The sequence below is a fragment of the Rutilus rutilus genome (assembly GCF_951802725.1).
Source record: "Rutilus rutilus genome assembly, chromosome: 9".
In the NCBI taxonomy this organism is placed as follows: Eukaryota; Metazoa; Chordata; class Actinopteri; order Cypriniformes; family Leuciscidae; genus Rutilus; species Rutilus rutilus.
This window is the reverse complement of record NC_140223.1, coordinates 25,535,847-25,557,246: the sequence shown is the minus strand read 5'-3', so window position 1 is coordinate 25,557,246 and position 21,400 is coordinate 25,535,847. Positions and strand designations below refer to the sequence as shown.

General features: G+C 38.6%; 1 protein-coding gene across 2 annotated transcripts in view; it reads left to right on the top strand.

Moving 5' to 3' along the window:
- Positions 1–21,400, top strand: part of nbeab (neurobeachin b) — a 284,815-nt gene that overhangs the window by 157,347 nt on the left and 106,068 nt on the right. For both annotated transcript variants that reach the window (XM_084419403.1, XM_084419404.1), the window contains 5 exons: positions 79–206; positions 3,803–3,864; positions 14,307–14,371; positions 16,294–16,402; positions 20,115–20,281. In XM_084419403.1, coding sequence (XP_084275529.1) covers positions 79–206; positions 3,803–3,864; positions 14,307–14,371; positions 16,294–16,402; positions 20,115–20,281 — 531 coding nt within the window. The remainder of the gene's footprint in view (positions 1–78; positions 207–3,802; positions 3,865–14,306; positions 14,372–16,293; positions 16,403–20,114; positions 20,282–21,400) is intronic.

The window sequence follows — 21,400 nt, the reverse complement described above, 5'->3', positions numbered from 1 at the left end:
TTGTCTTCAAAAATCGTTGTTCTTTTTTTTCTCAGCTTCTCTAATGCACAGCCTCATTTACTTTGTTTATCCACACAGCATCACCACTAAACTGGAGCGAGCTCTGGAGAAGGTGGCTCCATTGCTGAGGGAGATCTTTGTGGACTTTGCACCTTTCCTGTCTCGTACTCTACTGGGCAGTCATGGTCAAGAGTTGCTCATTGAAGGTAATGGTGCTGTGTTCCTCCTCTCTCTCTGTCTGCTTATATGTGATCATGCTGGTATAGGAGAGTGTAAGTTGTAAACATGCACTGAATAACACCTGTCTGCTTTATAATGCAGAGGGCATAATGTTACAAACCTTTTATATTTTATAACATATATATATATACACACACACACACACACACACACACACACACACACACACACAAGAACATGCATTGTGGTTTCAAGAAAAAATATTAAGCAGCACAACTGGTTAAAATATTTGTATATAATACCAAATCAGCATATTATAATTATTTCTCAACCATTATATGTCACTTAAGACTGGATTAAGGACGCTGAAAATTCAGGAATCAATTTCACATTAAAATGTATTAAAATAGAAAACAGTTATTTTAAATGGTAGTAATATTTCAAAGTATTATTATTTTTACTGTATTTTTGTATCTATTAAATGCAGCCTTGGTGAGCATAGGTGACCCCAAACATTTGAACAATTGTGTATATATAATTTGTATATTTGTTTTTAGTTTTATTTGGTCGTCCATGCCCGTTCTTTGTTTCTGAGCTTTGCATATCGTGCATAGAGCTACTTTCATTTGTAGAACTACTTCCCTTCTCTAGCTGCCACACACACACACTCTCTCACACATGCCTCACATGGCAAGGCAACCTCTCTCTGAACGGGAACCCACACTCCAGGCTCTGTTTTGAGGCTTTTTTACCTTTAAGCCTCAGTGCCAAATCATAGTATACATCCTTCTCACTGCTCAAAGCCAGTTTGTTCAGACTAATTTCACTCCACATTACAGCATGCTGGAAATATGTGTGTCTACAGCTCAGGCAGCCATTTCATGAAACAAATACTCAGACACGCATTCTGCCCTGGACTCAAACGCTGATTATTTTTATGAATTATAACAGCCAGTTTTCTGTCTTTAACTGTGTAGTTAAAACCTTATCCTGTCCACATTAGGAAGATTCACAGTTATGGTTGCCTAAGGTGTCAGTTTCATGAACTTACTAGTGATTTCTTGTCAGTTGTCAATTGTGTTTTTTTCTCTCTCTCAGATGGTGTAGTTACAGACTCTGCCCAGCAGGGGAGAACTAGACCTTGCTAACCTGCCAAACCTTGACCCTTTGGTTTTCTAAGAGTTAATTTTCCTAAACAAATTCTAAGTGATTACTGGGGCATTGCTGTGAGGTTGCAAAAGTTCACTGGGTGGTTTTTAGCCCGTTGCTATGCGGTTGCAAGGGTGTTGTGGATGGTTGCCAGAGGCTAAACAAATTTAAAGGAATAGTTCACCCCAAGAGGAAAATTCTGTCATAATTTACTCATGCTCATGTCATTCCAAACCTATTTGATTGTGGAACAAAAAAATAAGACATTTTGAAAAATGGGATGTATACATATACAAATATGCAATTACCTACAATGTATTTAAAGAGTAGAAATATATTTCTTGCTCAATACATTTTGTTATATATTTTGGTATCTGAAAGTTTAAATGAAATATATTTTTAAAATTAAAGTGATATTTCCTCAACCCATCCTATTTACAAAATATATTTAGCATATTAGCAAAGAAAATATTTTTTGCTGCATGGGATACAGTAAAACTCAATGGGGTCCAATGATGTTTAAATCCCAATAATATTATTTTGCTTTCTGCAGGATTGAAATGACATGAGGGTGAGTAAACAATGACAGAATATGAATGTTCTGATTGAACTATCCCATTAAAGGCATCATCTGACCAACCAGTCCTCATGCTTTCCAACCAGAATTGCATTGCAATCCTCCTCAAACAAACCCCAATCCTGAACACATAACAGCGACTTCCTCATAGATGACTCTTTACCCCCTCATTCATTTGTCCAGTATGTTAACACCATCCCATGACCAGAAGAAGTGATGTCTGTTTTCCCACCTCCTTCCCTTCCACTCTTCCTCAACCTTTCACAGCTGAAATACTGTTCAGTCGGTGCAAAGGCGCCCTATTTACCCATAATTACCCTTCATCCATCACTCGGCCCGGCACTAGGGGTCAAGCCCCCGCCCGGCCCCCCTCCAGACACTCGTTCACTGGGGGCAATTATGCCCTGTTCGCCCTCGGACAGCTTCCCGACACTTGGAGCTTGAGTGCGAAGCCCCTGGGCGGAACACTATGCTTCTTGTGAGAGTAAACCGCCCAAGCCTGCGATGCTACGGCCCTCTGACAATGTCACATTCACGCCAGTGAGGCTTAACTGGAAAGCAGGGCAACTTGCTGTTTAAATAGAATGCATTTAGTTTGTCCAGCAGCGTGAGCCAGAGGTCAGTACTGCCACCTGACTTAAGAGAGGGACCCTGGTGGGGTGCCACAAGAGCGGGGTCGACAGTCAGGCTTAAAGGGAATGGCTGTGTGCACGGCCCCGTCTCACCCTCATAAATGAGACGGAGAGATTGTTGGGACTTGAACTTGTGGCCTCTGAAATATTATGGTCATAACTTCATGGACTGAATGGTTTAGGACCCATCATTCATTGTAAAAGGATGTTTAAGTGGGTAACGAGACAAGTGGTGCTCTCAGACGGAAAAGAGCTTGAAGCTCAGTTTACTGGAACGTTCTAACACAGATTGTGTGTAGACAAGTTTAATTACTGGGATTTACAGTTTGGATTTAAAGAATTAGAACTTCTGAAGAAAATGAGCAATTCTCTGCAAAATTCTCTGAAACGATTCTAGAGTTATGTTTTTATTGTCCACCAGGCGAAAAAAAATAAGCCTGATCAGTTAGAAAAAAAAACAGCGCACATCTTCTCAACAACCCACACTGAGTCTCATTAAACCACATTCATGCAGAGCAGAGCGCTCTCTCTCTCTCTCTCGCTCATCCTACTCTAATTAGAGTCCTGTCTCACTGACTCTTCTGGCTCATGCAAACAAGGGCATCAACCATGCGCTGTGTTTGTATGTAAATGCAGGTGTACGCATGTGTTTGAAAGAGAAAGTTTGTCTTGTATGTCTGGCAATAATTGCACATGTCATTTACAATTACCTTGTTTATCAGGGAGGTTAACCGACTGTCCTTTATATTCAATGAACAACAGACTTTTCATTTAAAACTACATATTTTACTCAATCAACATCTGATTCTAAGACTATGGTGCCTATATAAGGAGCAACATTTATTAGAATTTGTATGTGTCATATCTGTACATAAAATTAGTGTTCTTCTTTTGCAAATTTGCAAGTGAGACCATGGCCTTGGCTTTTGATCTCACACTTGCATGCAGCAGATGACCTCTGACCTCTCAAGAGACACTATCAGTGACCCCTCGAGCTGTTAGCCATCTGATTCATAACGCACAGACGACAAGAGACATTGAGTCTCAACTTCAAAACATAACTCATCAGAAATGGCCTGGCTGTTTGCGTGACATTAAATGGTTGCGTTTTCAGACCGCTTAGTTCATCTACACCATACTTTTTCTGAGGCCGTGTGAATGGCATGTCCTTCACCAACCCTTGCAGATGTTTTGGTTTTGTGTGTTTATGAATGTTGTGAATCATAATTATTTATTTCTGTTTTTCCTTTCTGTTCTCCTCCAGGTCTGGTGTGCATGAAATCAAGCACATCTGTGGTGGAACTAGTTATGTTACTATGCTCTCAGGTGAGTTGTCTCTCTTTTATTTATCCTTCTAATGTTGTTTTCCAGCTACATGACACATTGTCTATTGTTACCGGTCATGGTGAGCTGCTTAAATATTTGTCTGAATGACAGAAAGCAATACACAAACATGACTTTGTCCATTAACATGTTCATTTCTCAAAGCCAACCTCAAGTGTGTCAAACTGCACTCGGCATGTGAAATCAAAGTAGTCAATTATTTTATCCCTTTGATAATCAAAATGACATATTCAAATGTTTTTTCCTGGAAAATAATTTCTTCGTGCCTAAAAATAGCTTCAATGTAACTCTACACCCTTGCTTTATTTAGTAAACACGAAGCTCGGACAACTCGCTCAACTTGGAAATATTTGTGTAATTCAGCCAGATACTGTTTGTCTAAACCAGAAACTCAGAGGAAGAAAAGGAAGAGCGAATTATACAGGCTCTTCTACAAGTCAATGTATCAGAAAGGAAATGCGTTTTATGAATCACTCTCTACAACGTCGGACACATAACAGTAATTGATATGATTATCCTTTGGTTTGACTATGTAAGTGGTTCCCAACCCTGGTCCTGGAGTACCCCAATACTGTACATTTTTAAATCTCTCTTATCTGACACACACATCTTGAGGTCTTGGAGTCTTTGATTAGAGAGATATCTAAAATGTGCAGTGCATGTGGGTACTCCAAGGCTGTGTCCGGAATTGCCCTCTATAACCTCAGATAGGGCACTATTTGAGGGGACAGCCACTTGTGATTGGTTACATGTTTTGATGGTAGGAAACGGGCGGTTTCAAACACTGCCGTTTTAAAGAGGAAATACTTGTGTTGACTGATTAATTTACACATGGTTTGTCTTAAAACAAATCAAAAACACCACATAGACATATAAACATTAGACAATTATTTTCATCACAGGGGGGCTTTACATGAAATTGTTAATATTAACCCTGTAAAGTCTGACATATAAAATAAACAATTAAAGAGATGTTTATTGAACCATAAGACATTTTTTTTTTTTTTTTTTTTTTTTTTTTAAAAGGTTTTCATATGTGTTTTCGTTGGGTGTCATTTTTGATACATAAGACTTTTATGGCTCATACAGTATAGTATGGTTTAGTGAAAATATGGAGCTCACACCTCAATTTTATTTAGAGGCCCTCATATGGTGCAGTTGCTTATATAATTTTGGCCAAAAAGTAAGTTGATATTGGTAGCTTGTGATATAAATCAATGAGATCTTTATAGCATTATAGCAAACTGCTAAATATAAATATCAGTTGTCACTCTATATCTCCCAATAATATGTCTTAGTAAGATGAAATATAAATGCTTAGTTTTATGATGTGGAGGTGGGGTTGTGCGCCAAACATATATTGCAACACAATACCATGATGACGTACAAAAGTACAAATGTATCATATTAGATATTCACATTTTTACATATTTATTTAAAAAAAAAAAATGTATTTATAATCAAATAAACCTAAGTTGCTTCAGTTCAGTGTTCATACAATGAACTAACAATATAAAAGTCATTCTTATATTTACTTTATAAAAATCAGTAAAGATTTCACAGCAGAAAGACACATGTACCATGACCTGAAGGTGGACTTTTTAGAATTATAATAAAAAAAACTTTGAATTATCAATTGAAGGAAAGAAGGCATTTAAGAGATTGAGAAAAGTCTTTTTCAGCAAAGTTTTGATCATGTTAATCATTTAGAGGCCTTAGACATTTGTGTATCAAATATGATACAGCAGGCTTTATAGGGTTATATTATTCCTACCTTTTCCCACATTTTTCCATCTTGGCCTGAAAATAGCGTAACCCCAGCTCATGTAAACACACCGCAATCGTCTTCCCTTTAAATCCCAGTGACATATTACAGCTCGCTGACCTTCGGAGTCCCTTGTTAAGCCTTCTCTTTCAAAGGGGTCAGGGTCCCGATGTTGTAGTCAGAGCGGGAGATATTTAACATACCTTCTGTCAGCCCATCACTCTTGCTCCGGGAGTCCATAAGGAAGCCATTACCTCAGCATCTCTTCCTCAGAATCCAGCCGGTCGGAGAGCTCGGCGGGGCGGGAGCTTTTAGTGGTTGAATGGCACCTCTGACTCTATGAAGTCCATACCGCTAACCTCGCGACTTGAGAGTCGATCTGTACATTTGCTCTTAGTTTGCCCCGAAAAAGGTGGAGTCCTCCAGACACTGTGGCGCTCAGGATACGTCCTGCTGTTCTGCTCGTCTCCTTTTGAAGATTTCAGCCAACATTTCCCTTCTTGCATTGAATGTTTGGAATTATTTCTTTTCTTTGCTCGTATCTCTTTTATGCAGTCTACTTACTTTGTTGCCACTTGGATTTATTGGCGAGTGAAGCATCACATTGAGACTCAAGCTCCTGGTTTTCTCTTCCTCCGCCCCTGTTAGACATATAATGTTACCAGAGTTATTGCCATTAGAAGCTCCCAGGGTAGAAACAGCCTGATATATCGATTGCCCAAAGATGGGGTGAAACCAGAGCCTGGGCCCAAAACGGCTTTCAGACGCAGGAAAGTCTCTTTGGAGCCAAAGCCTTCAAAACTGGCTCACCGTAGGATCTGATTTACAACACGTTGCCCGAACCAAGAGCCTTAATAAACAAAAGGCTTGATTCTTTAGATGAGTGGGTGAGCGAGAGAGGAAGTAAGAGAGAATGAGAGGGAGGAAAAGACAGTGAAGTGGATTTACTTTGAAAAGTATTGTGACTCTATAAATGTGTGTACACAACTGTTCAAAAGTTTTGGGTTGGAAAGATTTTCTAAGTCTTTTAATTAATTTTTTTTTTTTTTTTGCTTTCTGTTTTAATGTATTTTAAAAACGTAATTTATTCCTGTGATGCAAAGCTGTATTTTCAGCATCATTACTCCAGTCTTCAGTATCACATGTATATGTGAATATATATGATATAAATGATATAAACATCTTAACTGTTATTTTTTTATCCATTTAATGCATACTTGCTGAATAAAAGTATTATTATTTTATTTTTTTTAATTACTGACCCCAAACTTTTGAACAGTATTACATATGTATGAAACAATTGTTTAATTTAATTTATTCATTCATTCATTCATTCATTTATTTTTTATTTTTTATTATTTAATCTTTATATATTATGATAAATAAATCACAATATAAAATTAAAAAATTTAAATTATATAAATTAACACACATTTATGTATTTTCATTTCGTTCATCCATCCATCCATCCATCCATCCATACATACATCCATACATACATCCATACATACATCCATACATCCATACATCCATACATACATCCATACATACATCCATACATACATCCATACATACATCCATACATACATCCATACATCCATACATACATCCATCCATACATACATACATACATACATACATACATACATACATACATACATACCTCAAATCATGGGCCTGATTTTGTTTCTGGCACCCCCATCATATTTTGCTTAAGAATGTTCATGGTGTTTTCTCCCATACGCTGGCAGTGGATAGGCCCAGGTGCTGTCAAATAAAAAATAAAATAAAACAGTAAGAGCACAATAAATATAGTCCGTAAGACCTAAGGTAACAATAGCTTTGTATGAGGAACAGACGCAAATTTAAGTCATAATTCACTGAAAAATCTCACCACTCACTTTCATTGTATGAAAACCAGCAGTTTGAACATCTGAAGACATGTGGGTAAATGATTTAATTCTTGGGTGAACTATCACTTTAATAAAAGCTTGGTGCACACCTGAACACAGCCAGCATCCCACTACGAATCATGTTGTGGTAAGAGACGTCCTTGCTGCGAGTCCAACAACCTCCAGCCTTTCCCCTTTTCATCTCCGCACTAATGCACCCAGACAGCGGGACGTTCACCGCTCGTGACCTTACGACCCGCTCGGTTTCGCGAACTGTCACTTTTATGAATAAATTAGCGATAATCATCTTGCACTTTTTTATGTATGCCTCCTAATCACTGTTATTCATCTAAGGCCGCAGACAGCCGGTGTCTCTATCCAGTCAAGTGGCAGCGGGTGCCGCAGAGGTCAGCCGGGTCTGTTTCGTGTAACAGCTTAAACATACATAAAGGATCTAGCGTGGAGCCGGAGAGATTTACCGATGGACGGCCTCCAGATGTCGGGAGCAGCGCTGAGCAGATAAAAGCAAAGTGCTCCCTCTGTCTCTTGACAGGTTGGATTGAGATGCTGCAAATTCTCAAGAGCCATTAAAGTTTGTGAGTCACAAAGTCAGGGAGGAAAAAACTAGCTGGCTAAGGTGAACAGCTCAAGCGTAAGTGCTACAACTACGGGATTTGTTCCCCTCCCACGGTTTTTGTGGTGCACATTTTTGGCTAATGACTGCGTTCTCAGCTGAGTACGTTTTGGCAAGCAGTTTTGACAGGAGTGCTTGACAGCTGTGACTGGAAATTGAAGGTTAAAGTTGATTTGAGTTTGAGTGAAATTAAGTTCTTGACTTCCAAAAGGCATGTACTCAATGTTTCAGTGCAGCAACAATGTGACTTGTCATAATCTTGAGGAATAAGAGAACCAACTGGTTTGTTTCCAAAATGGGGAATTTTTTATCCCATTATATGAATAAAGGAAGTACACACAAGCTGAAATCATAATGTCATTTAATCATTACAACTTTATATTTAAGTGACACTTTTTCTATTTGTTTTTATTATTATTATTATTATTACGGTAACACTTTACAATAAGGTTCATTTGTTAACATTAGTTAATGTATTACCTAACATGAACTAACCATAAGCAATGCATTTGTTACTGTATCTTTGTTAACGTTGGCACGTTAGTGAAATACAGCTGTTCATAGTTTGTTCATGTTAGTTCACAGTGCATTAACTAATGTTAACAAATACAACTCTTGTTTTGAATTATTTATTAATAAATGTTGAAATTAACATTAACAATGCAGCGCAGTTCATTATTAATTCATGTTAACTAACGTAGTTAAATAATGTTAACTAATGCACCTTATTGTAAAGTGTTACCATTAATTTCAAGTTGACACTTAGTAGTACTTTTTAGAAAGTTTATACCTTTAATTGTTTAAATTTTTGTAAATATTTTTCTCAACTTTTTTAAGGCCCCCCTTGTGGCCCATTGGGGGTCCCAGGACCGGTTTAAAATCCCCTGTGCGATGAACTCTTTGTCATCTCTCAAACCCAGCGTGTCAGCTTTTTCCAGTATAAGTCCCTCGCTGGAGAAGGCAGGCCGGAAGTGATCTTCTCTTTTACATGCGGGATCACATTACCGCAGTCTGGAGGTACATGTCATCGCTAATGCACTTCAGATGGACGGCATACTCGTCTGAGCCCCCCAAATTCCCCTCACAATCACACTCACCACCCACTGGGGACCCTCACTCTCCTTCTTGAAGAGAAAAAATAATGGCTCAAAAGAAGTGTGTTACAGCACTGGTGCAAAGGCTACTTGAGAAGAGACAGCGGAGCGAGACTTGGCTCTTTCTCTTGGCTGATGTCATTTTCTTTTGGCAGGCCAGTGTACCCCCACATCTGCATGTATTTCCTTATTTATTTTTGTCACGTGGGTGCTGCTCTACTTGAGCGGAGGCTAGTGATGAAGCACTGAGCTGAGCCAGCCCGTTCTCAAGTGACAAAGCGCCTGACTGCAGAGTAGATAATGAATGGTGGAAGAGAAATAGAAAGAGCAAGGCATATTGGGTCAGTTACAACATTTGGAGACCAGATGCGCCTCAGTGTTGTCTCTTTCTGGCTCAATGAAGGGTAGTGAGGATGCTCACCAGTGTGTGTGATGTTTTTTTTTTTAATTGTCTGTTCATATTACCATGCAGTTGTGCTATGCAGTTTTAAACCTGAGCAGAGCCCATACAGTGGCCCCAAAAACTATTTTACACTTTGAAGGGATAGTTCACCCAAAAAGTTCTGTTATCAATTACTCACCCTTGTGTTGTTTCAAACCTTTATTTGTTTCTTTTTACCATGGAACACAAAAAGAAGATATTTAAAAAAAAAATCCTTAGTGTCTTTTTGTCCATACATTTAAAGTTGATATTGTTTTGAACCCCACTGACTGTAAAAAAAAAAAAAAATCGTAATTTTAATGGTAAAAGAGTAACCTGTTAATTGGTTAAGTAAGTTTCCATACGGTGATTAACTGTAATAGATCTAACCTTATATTTAATGTAATTTAAAATTTTTTTTAGAAGTGATTAAGAATGAGTCATTGTATAATGCCAGAATCCCAGAAATATCTGCGTGACACTTCACATTGGATGTATTTTAGTTTCTTCTAAGTTGTTTCTAATCATTTAGATATATTAGGGTTTTATGATACTTCTAATGTTGTTAAATTAATGTTTATTGCATTACTTTAGTGTTATCGTGATGGTGTTTAGTATTTGTGTGAATGACACTGTGCACCTTTTATATATTAGTATTTGCATTCTCAGCTTGTAGAAAAGCTGCTTATGATGAGCTTTGATTCATCATGTGAATTACTCACCACCACACGTTTTTGGTGGTAGTCAGTGTATTAAAAAGGTACAAGATATTAGTATATGGTATATTTACATTATATCAGTTAATGAAATAAGTTTTTTTACTGTAAATTTAAGTTGAATCTGTAAAAACTAAGCAACATTAACATTACCTTAAAATTTCACACACACACACACACACACACACACACACACACACACACACACACACACACACACACACACAGACACACAGACACACGCACGTCATCAGTAACCATGGACACTCATCAGATCATCACACCTGTTTGTTATCTCCTCAGTATTTACATTTTTCCTTTTCCTCTTTTTGTTATCTAGTCACGTCACCATTTAGTGTGTGTTGCTCCTGCCTGTTTGCCTGTTTTTTTTTTTTTTTTTGGTTTTTTGGGAACATTATTATTAAACTTGGTGTTGGAACTTTATTCATCGTCTTCATCTGTTTACCTGCAACCACCCATTATATTTATACTCTACAGTGGGGAGAACAAGTATTTGATACACTGCCGATTTTGCAGGTTTTCCTACTTACAAAGCATGTAGAGGTCTGTAATTTTTATCATAGGTACACTTCAACTGTGAGAGACAAAAATCCAGAAAATCACATTGTATGATTTTTAAATAATGAATTTGCATTTTATTGCATGACATAAGTATTTGATCACCTACCAACCAGTAAGAATTCCGGCTCTCACAGACCTGTTAGTTTTTCTTTAAGAAGCCCTCCTGTTCTCCTCTCATTACCTGTATTAACTGCAACTTGAACTCGTTACCTGTATAAAAGACACCTGTCCACACACTCAATCAAACAGACTCCAACCTCTCCACAATGGCCAAGACCAGAGAGCTGTGTAAGGACATCAGAGATAAAATTGTAGACCTGCACAAGGCTGGGATGGGCTACAGAACAATAGGCAAGCAGCTTGGTGAGAAGGCAACAACTGTTGGTGCAATTATTAGAAAATGGAAGAAGTTCAAGATGACGGTCAATCTCCCTCGGTCTGGGGCACCATGCAAGATCTCACCTCGTGGGGCATCAATGATCATGAGGAAGGTGAGGGATCAGCCCAGAACAACACGGCAGGACCTGGTCAATGACCTGAAGAGAGCTGGGACCACAGTCTCAAAGAAAACCATTAGTAACACACTACGCCGTCATGGATTAAAATCCTGCAGCGCACGCAAGGTCCCCCTGCTCAAGCCAGCACATGTCCAGGCCCGTCTGAAGTTTGCCAATGACCATCTGGATGATCCAGAGGAGGAATGGGAGAAGGTCATGTGGTCTGATGAGACAAAAATAGAGCTTTTTGGTCTAAACTCCACTCGCCGTGTTTGGAGGAAGAAGAAGGATGAGTACAACCCCAAGAACACCATCCCAACCGTGAAGCATGGAGGTGGAAACATCATTCTTTGGGGATGCTTTTCTGTAAAGGGGACAGGACGACTGCACCGTATTGAGGGGAGGATGGATGGGGCCATGTATTGTGAGATCTTGGCCAACAACCTCCTTCCCTCAGTTAGAGCATTGAAGATGGGTCGTGGCTGGGTCTTCCAGCATGACAACGACCCGAAACACACAGCCAGGGCAACTAAGGAGTGGCTCCGTAAGAAGCATCTCAAGGTCCTGGAGTGGCCTAGCCAGTCTCCAGACCTGAACCCAATAGAAAATCTTTGGAGGGAGCTGAAAGTCTGTACTGCCCAGCAACAGCCCCGAAACCTGAAGGATCTGTGGGGAGTGGGCCAAAATCCCTGCTGCAGTGTGTGCAAACCTGGTCAAGAACTACAGGAAACATATGATCTCTGTAATTGCAAACAAAGGTTTCTGTACCAAATATTAAGTTCTGCTTTTCTGATGTATTAAATACTTGCGTCATGCAATAAAATGCAAATGAATTACTTAAAAATCATACAATGTGATTTTCTGGATTTTTGTTTTAGATTCCGTCACTCACAGTTGAAGAGTACCTATGATAAAAATTACAGACCTCTACATGCTTTGTAAGTGGGAAAACCTGCAAAATCGGCAGTATATCAAATACTTGTTCTCCCCACTGTGTATATATATAATTTTTTTCTTTCTTTCTTTTTTTACAGTGTATAAACAAAACAATCAAAATCTTACTTTAAAAAATATTTTTTGTGTGTGTGTGTTCCACAGAATTTCTGGGCAAATTATCCCTTAAAATGGCCAATTTTTTATGTGATTCATGAAAAGCATTTAACAAAAAGAAGTTTGTTATGCTTCAAATAATAATCTACTCACTATCACTCAAAAGTCTAAGGTCAGTAGGAAGTTTTGTTTATTTTTTTATAAAAAAAATTTTTTGTCATTACTGAATAAAAGTGACGGTAAAGACATTTTCAAAAGTTTAAAGCGACTTTGGTTTTGTAGATCAAGCATTCCCCATCATCGCTGGCTAAGTAAAGTTTTATTCATGCAGCACCTTTTAAAAGTGTTTACAAAAGATCTTTACAGAAAACATAAATGTCATAGAATAATAAGAAATTGGGGAACGAAAAAAAAACTCAAGAACCATAGAATGTATGTATTAAGAATGTCATCGTTCTGAGGGAACTGTTCACATCCATTCCCAGTGGCTCTTCTCTCACCCTGATCCCCTCACCGCAGGACAGGGGAATATTTTTGAGGCCAACTTTTTGCAAATGCCCTCTTTCCTTTTGAACTCCTGCCCAGCTCATGCTCTTCCCCCTCAACCCGTACCTTTGAGAGCAAACAAGAGAACGGAGGAGAATTTCCCATAGTGAGAAGCACAACTGCCTTTTAATCATCTCCAGACCCGTGCTGTGTGTGTGAGAGACAGCGGAGGAAGGAGAGCCCGGGAAACGGGGAGAGGGAGGGCGTGAGACGTTCCCCAAGGCCTCCAAAAGCGCTGGAGGCAAGGCGAGAGGGCCGGTCTCGAGACGGAGGTCTTCGGTGATCTGTCACTGGGTGCTCACAGAGAGGAAATGGCTGTGTTTAAGGGGCAAGAGGATTCAGTTTCATTCAGCAATTACATCTCTCCTGTGTTTACGGATCTGTGCGCAGAGGAAGAAAAGATGCTTGCACACGCACAGGGCCAAGTTCCAGGCTTTTTATGGCTTTGGCTCTCGATCGCAGATACGTGACCTCAAATAGATCTTTGCTTTCTCAAATACGTAGCAATACAATTTGCTGCGATCACTATCGTTAAATGTTTCACTTAGGCTTAACGTGAGACTTTAGGGAAAAGATTTCTCTGCAGATGCTTTTGCCACTGGTTTTATTTTTATTTATTGTTTTACAGATGTTATACAATCCATTTTTACCTGGACTTATTTAGGTGTAATCATTAATTAACCCTTCAGTTGTCATGCACGTGTGTGTATATATATATATATATATATATATATATATATATATATATATATATATAACAAATATGTATGTATAACTAATTTCATTGTATTTTATGCAATAAAAAAAAAATCCTAATTGCACTAAATGAAATAATATTTTCACACTTTGTGCATAAAAATTCTTTGTTCACAAGTGACATTTATCTTGATTTTCCTTATATGATATTTACACATCAAGTATGCTTGTAAATCAAGTAGGCTATACATCAAGTATGTCTATATATATATATATATATATATATATATATATGTGTGTGTGTGTGTGTGTGTAGATAGAGATATAGATATATATTAGAAATCTAATGGTTAATATTTTTATGATGGATTGATTTTAAGATCAAAGGTCGAGGTCTAGGACAGCGTATGGTAATATATAAAATAGTAATTATCACTGCACTATTTCCCCTCTTGCACAAGCTGTATTTAAGCATACTGATAGACAAAAGGACACAATCCACATACGAATGACAAATGTTGTTTCTTTCAGGAGTGGCAGAACTCGATACAGAAGAACGCTGGCCTGGCTTTCATTGAGCTTATCAACGAGGGAAGGTAAAGTCTCATGTCTGCTCCTGAAACACCATTACTAGCTCACAGATCACTGTAGCTTATGTCACTTCAAACTGGTTATCTGGTGCTGGTCTGTTCGGTTGACGGGTTACCACGGCATCACTGATAACAAGGAATGGGACCAGATTAGCCCCTAAGCCTCCCGTCCCGGTAGTGTGGCCACAGTTTGTGTGAGTTAGTGGTTGAACAGAGTGTAAAATATGCTGAGATAAGCATGTTGAGAGTGGGTGGTTGTATAAACCTTGTCTAGAATGTGTACATCATGTTAATGGTCTCGTTTTCAGTCTTTCTCTGTTGTTGTTTCTTAAGTCTACTTTTCTATCTCACTGAAAGATTGTGTATGTGTGTGTGTCCATGTGTTTGTCAGGTTTAGGCTTTCGTTGTTGTCGAGCTGATCCAGGGTGGATCAGCCTGCACACCCATCTGCTGACCCATCTGTACACACACCCACACACACACACACACACACATTCAGACAATCAGGCTGAGTCAGCAGAGACAGTCGCTGTCCAGGGTGCTGGCACATCAGTCATTCACCCTCTCTACCTGTCTGTCTATCTGTCTCTCGGTCTGTCTGTCACTGGCCCTCATTCCAAATCCTACCTCAGTGGATGTTGTGCAAAAGTAATCGTCTGGAAGAAACTTTCATTTACATCATAGTGATTTACAAAAAAAAAAAAGGAATTAAATTAACTGACTTAAATATGTCTTTTGCTAAGTTTTGGCTCTTTTGGCAGAGGCCCTTCCTGAGACTAAGTGAGCACAAGAGACTTAAAAAAAACACTTAATGACCTTTAATTAAACTGTAGTGTGTAGAGTATTTTTAATTGTTGAAATGACAAATATTTATTTACAAAAATAAAACAAATAAAAATGTATACAAAATCCAATAATTATGATAAATTATTTTAAACATAAATCACTTAACCTAAGAGCTGATGTTAGGTCTGTCTTTAAAGGATTGTATGAAAGCAAAAATCTCTGGACAGAATGAAGGTGTTTTTTTTCTTCCAGAAACCTGCAGTTACACTCTATATATGCGACGGATAGTTTATTTGAACTATTTAATGAGACTAATGTTGTGTTTGGCCTCTTGGAACGTCTGCTTATGTTCTAATAATAAACTGTATTACAAGTTTTAAAGTACTGTGTAAAACTAAGCATGTGGAGTTAGTTCTGAATTAAATGCAGGAACTTTCAGCCTTGCAGTGTTTATGCAGCAGTCTATTCCAGTTTATTTGTGATGCATTAATTTTGGTAGGGCATCTGTGATTTACGAACCACACCATGTCACAGTTTGGGATGTATGTGGCCCCTGTGCCACTGATTTGGAGCCCCTGTTCTGTTTCGCTTGCACCATCATATAAGTCACCAAGCTCACAACAGTTTTTGCATTTTGAAACACTAGAAATACTAAATGTGTTGCTGTGGACTTTTTAACACACTCTTCATGCCGCATAACTTCTTATCCAGTACTGAAGAAGTAAAGTCATGCCCTAGATTCAATTGTGTACTGTTATTATGCTGGGAATAAGGTTGTTAACATTTTTTCCCCTCCTTTGCACTCCAAATGCTATTTATTGCTTGTCAACACTTAAAGAAGTATGGCCATTTGAATGCCGTACCAGATTGAAGCCCCTCTGCGGGACGGGGAGGAGAAATTATGCTCAGTATTATGTTCCACAGAAACACCAAGGTTCTTAAATTAAAACAAAGCTGACATACCGATGTGTAAAATGACAATTAACACAAAGTAACCTATAGATCCCATAAAAGATGAATGATTGCAATTTCTATATGGGTGTAACATTTGCAGGATTGATTGTGTGTACTTTATGCGTGTTTGGGGACTGACTCAATGTCATTATTTAAATTCCCATTCCTCTTTTTTTTCTTCATTCTAGACTCCTTTGTCATGCCATGAAGGATCACATCGTTCGAGTGGCCAATGAAGCAGAGTTTATCCTCAACAGACAGCGAGCCGAGGACGTCCACAAGCATGCAGAGTTTGAGGTAGAGAATCATTTTAAACCAAAAGCACATGAATACACATTTTATAGATCCCTTACAGGATTTTAGATATTTTATGGTGTAATATGACTCAGTATATTAACTACAAGCCTGAATTAAGTAGCTAGATCTTCTAACACAAACCAGATTATAATCAATCCCAGAACAGAAGTCTAATCCCACACTGAATCCATATGAAACATGAATAATCTACAATAAAATCTGTTTTCGAGAATCAGAGGAAATCTCTAGTAAAGCTATCAGCGGGGGTGGCCCATAATCCTTTGCTCATGCCTTCTAAAGGGGATTAATCCACATATATTAGCTCAGTAGAGAGAAATTTAATAACCCTTCCCTAAATTACATGTAAGCACCCTCTGAAAAGTAAGAAACAATTTCCTTACAATTTAGAGATTGTATTCATGTCTCATTTTAAACCTATTATGTTTTTGCATCAAGAGACAGAAAATAGTCTTTACATTAGTACTTCTGTCTGTTAAAAGGGCCATATTCAAGAATTTTCATGCATTAATCGCTTTTTTATTGCCAATTTGTGAACCGCGTGTAACGAAACTTTAAAAAACGAGACCTTCTCCCGACCTCCGACAGTAGATCGCCTTTGAAAGTCATGATTTTTATGTGAAGGACTTTTTGCCGGAAAATTCAAATGGATGTGACATTTACACACACTCCGGAGAGCCTCTCTTCCGTTCTATGACACATGAAACAAATGCTTATACAATATTCAGGATGATGCCGAAAGAGCTGTTCTGTACTGTAATGTCAATGTGAGACTATTCAAACTCACACTGACCTCTTGGTTGAAATTGTATATATATATATATATATATATATATGTATATGTATATGTATATATATATATGTGTGTATATGTATATGTGTGTATGAGGACGTTTGAGGACAGGATGAATTGTGAATATAGTCATGACTGAAGGGGATTTGTATTCATATTATTTTATTTCATACCAATTACAACTGACTGTTTAAAGCCTTGGGTATTTATTATGTAAAAGACATGGCTTTACAAAACAATGGCTAACAGAGATTTATACCAATGTTTTATACCAATTACAACAGAAATATAATAACTGTTCCCTAAATTATTCATTAGCGCCCTCTGAAAAGTAAGGTACAGTGTTATAGGCACAAAAATAGAATAGAATAGAATAGAATAGAATAGAATAGAATAGAATAGAATTATAAAGGTATTCATGAAAAGATAGTGTACTTTTACCAAAGAGTAATAGCATGCTTTAGCCTTTAGTTCACAACATAATGCACCCTTGTGTACATCATAACTTCAATGTAATATATTAAATGTGAAGATTAATGTTACATTAACTACTTAGAATATCATATCAGCCTATCTGTACTATTCTGACAGTGATGTAGTGGGTGCTGCAAATGTAAATCAAGGTTTAGCAACACTTACTGTTGAAACATGTATCTATGATATGAAACTCTGAAGGCACGTGCATGACATCAGTATGAGGGATACACACACTCTTTCTCAGAAACACACTAGTGCATGCAGTGATGGAGTGATGAGTTTCTTATCTGGATCGCACAGCCTGTCTGAGACGGTTGTTTTATATACTGCTCTTGAGGATCCTTGACCTGCTAGATAAAACGCAGCAGGCGCTAGATATGCGATGTCACCAGCTAACGGAAGATGTTGTCTTGCCTCTCAAGATGTCGTCTTGCCTCTTCTCGGTCTTCCTCTTCTTTATTACCTCCGTCTGCAGATTGAAGATTTTGTAAGCAGATTAGATATTTTTACAATTAAGCTGGTGTCACTTTCAACCCTCATATCCTCCCTTGAAGTGATAAATAACGTTTGATATTTGTCAGCGCGGCGCACAGTAAGGCGAGATGACACCGGGAGATTGAGTTATCGGCCGTTTGAAGAATATGTCGAGGTATAGTATCTGACAGAATTCAAATATAAGGAAGGAAATTCAATTACTTCGTCTCGCCCCTCCTCCCGGTTCCCCTGCACCCCACCAGCTTGTGTTAGCAAATTAGATTTTGAATATTAGCAAGAGATCCCCCCTGGGGTCCACGTGGGAAGACAATCTTATTGTAGCGGAGAAGATAAAGTCTGCTGGCTGCTTCATGTCACCCTTAGTCTGAGAGGCCTTTTAGTCTCAGTGCTTTTTATAGTGCCTATTTTAAGATTGTGTCTGTGTACAAAGTAAACTTTAAAGGGGGGAGTGCTACAATATATGTTCAAATGGTAAAGTAATGGAAGACATTCTTGGTTCTTAAAGGGACAGTTCACCCAAAAATTTAAATTAGTCATTCCAAACCTTCCTTTCTTCTGCAGAACACTGTTATTGTCCTCATAATGAAAGTCAGTAAGGGTCCTAAAGCAACACTGGACCTCATTGACTTTTGTTGTATGGACACTGGTACTTTGTTTATATTGGGCCCTATTTTGACCAACTAAGCGCATGGTCTAAAGCGCACAGCGCAGGTGCAGTTAGGGTGTATCCGAATCCACTTTTGCTAGTTTAAAGGTGGGGTATGTGATTCTCTTTTTTGTCCATTTTTTCAAAATCACTTGAAATCCTATTCCTAACACACTTACAGCCACTGAGTTAGAAGCACTGAAATGAAAATTAAGCAGTTTAATCATCTGTGGAATGGGCAGGACTCGAAAAACTCCAGCCAATCATTTCCAAGACCACCTAGAATCATTGGACAGTAAGTTCGTCAATCAAACGGTCGTACCATACCCCCCTCCCCCCATCCCCCTCCCTCCACATGAATGGGTGGAGTCAGGGCCAGCGTAGGAGGAAAGAAGGTAGGACCATTTGAGTTGTGTATTTTCAAAATCTGCCGGCCGTTTTGCAAATCCCATACCCTACCTTTAACGACGGGAAAAATGGTCGGTGCGCCCGCGCATGGTCTAAAAGGGTTGTCCCTATTGTCTTAATGAGTAATGGGTGTGTTTTGGGCATAAAGTGCAAATATTGCTATTAACATGGCGGAATTTGCACGTGGAAAGACATAACGCGTCTCCAGAGCGCAAACGGATCTGCTCGCGCGCGAGGTTAAAGCACGCAAGCAGACCATCTACGGGACTGATTCCACCATATCTTTATGTACACAATATAATTCTTTTACATTGTAATCCTTTTATTTTTAATATATTGTCTATATTGTGTGCTGCTGCAAGTCCTTGTGTGTGTAATAAGAAGAGTGTACGCGCGTTGTGGACCCACCTATAGGTGCATATTACTAACGCACTCTTTAAATAACAAAAATAAATAAATACTGCGCCATCGACTTAAGACTTCAATTGCCTCAAAATAGCAACGCGCCATCAATGTGCCTGAACACACCTCGTTTTCAGACCAGCGCGCAAATGCATTTGCTATTTAAACAACGTGGCGCAGGACGTGAAAATGATAACTGCGTCAGGCTGAAACTAGCAAAAAACACTTGCGCTGCATTGTGCCGCATGTATGATAGGGCCCAATATCTTCTTTTGTGTCCTGCAGAACAAAGAAAGTCATGCAGGTTTGGAACGTAGTGGAGGGTGAGTAAATGATGACAGGATTTTCATTTTTGGATGAACTATCCCTCAGTCCTGCTTCATGCAGTAGCATCATTCTTGGTTTCAGTATGCTGACTCATTGTGACAGAGATGTTAATCTCTCTCTCTTTCTTTCATCCATATTTTGGTCAGTCTAACTGCGCACAGTATGCGGCAGACAGGAAAGAAGAGGAGACGATGTGTGATCACCTCATCAGTGCTGCCAAACACCGTGATCACGTGACAGCCAATCAGCTGAAACAGAAGATCCTCAACATCCTCACCAATAAACACGGAGCGTGGGGCACAGTAGCACAGAGGTACAGCTTTGTGCACGTGTGGGGGTGTTTCTTCAACTATGGGCACTCTAAGGCCTGTTCACTGTAAAAAAAATATATATATATTTTCATGATATGTTATCACTACATTTTTTCTTTTGTCAAATCACCTGATAATTTATGTGGCTCAGATAACTTAATATTTTGAGTATCTGTTGATTAAACCAATCTCCTTCATTGCATGAACTCAGTTATTTAAATTTCACTGAACTTTAATTTACTGAAATAAACTCTAAAACACTTTTCATACTATGACTTGTTTGTTTAATTTAGTCTGCTAACAAATTTCCATCTGTATATACGTACACTACCATTCAGAAATTTAGCGTGATGCTTAATGTTTTTGAAAGAAGCCTCTTGTGCTCACCGAAGCTGCATTTATTTGGTCAAAATACAGAAAAAAACAGTAATATTGCTGTTTAAATTAATATATTGTGTAAAATAAAAGAGAAATGCATGGTGAAAAGTTTGCAAGATGCGACCATCACATATCAAAAAAAGAAAAGAAAATGATTGTAATCTGTTCCTTTAATAAAATCTGAACACCTGAGACATAAATCTGCTGTAGTTGAAGAAACACCTGCGGATGTAAGTGTGTGTGTATTTGTGTATGTGTCTAGCTTGTATCCTGTTGATGGTCTGTGTACGGTTTTTTTAGGGGCGAGTATTACACTATTACCTATGTGACACAAACACACACAGCCAGGCCTTTTATGTGACTCCTATTTAATGTCATTTTCTTGCTCTCCAACCGGGTCAGTCTACAGGTCAGCAAACTCAATTACCACACCAGGCCACTGAATCCTCAGAGACAGATCACTGGTGGTCAGGCTGTGTGTGCGTGCATGCGTGCGTGTGTGTGTGTTTGTGAAAAGCTCCCTCTCAGTGTCACATTGGAGCACCTGGCAGTTGTTACGGTGGTCTCAAGGGTCCAGTTAAAAAAATACTGACTTGAGTTCCGTTTCCCACCAAACACACAAACAGACTGAATATAATTCAAGATCTAGAGACATAATTCTGTACAAAGTGACCGTTTTAACTAAACATCACGAGCAAGACGGAAGTTAAGAAACAACAACCAGAGCACATAACAATTTGGAA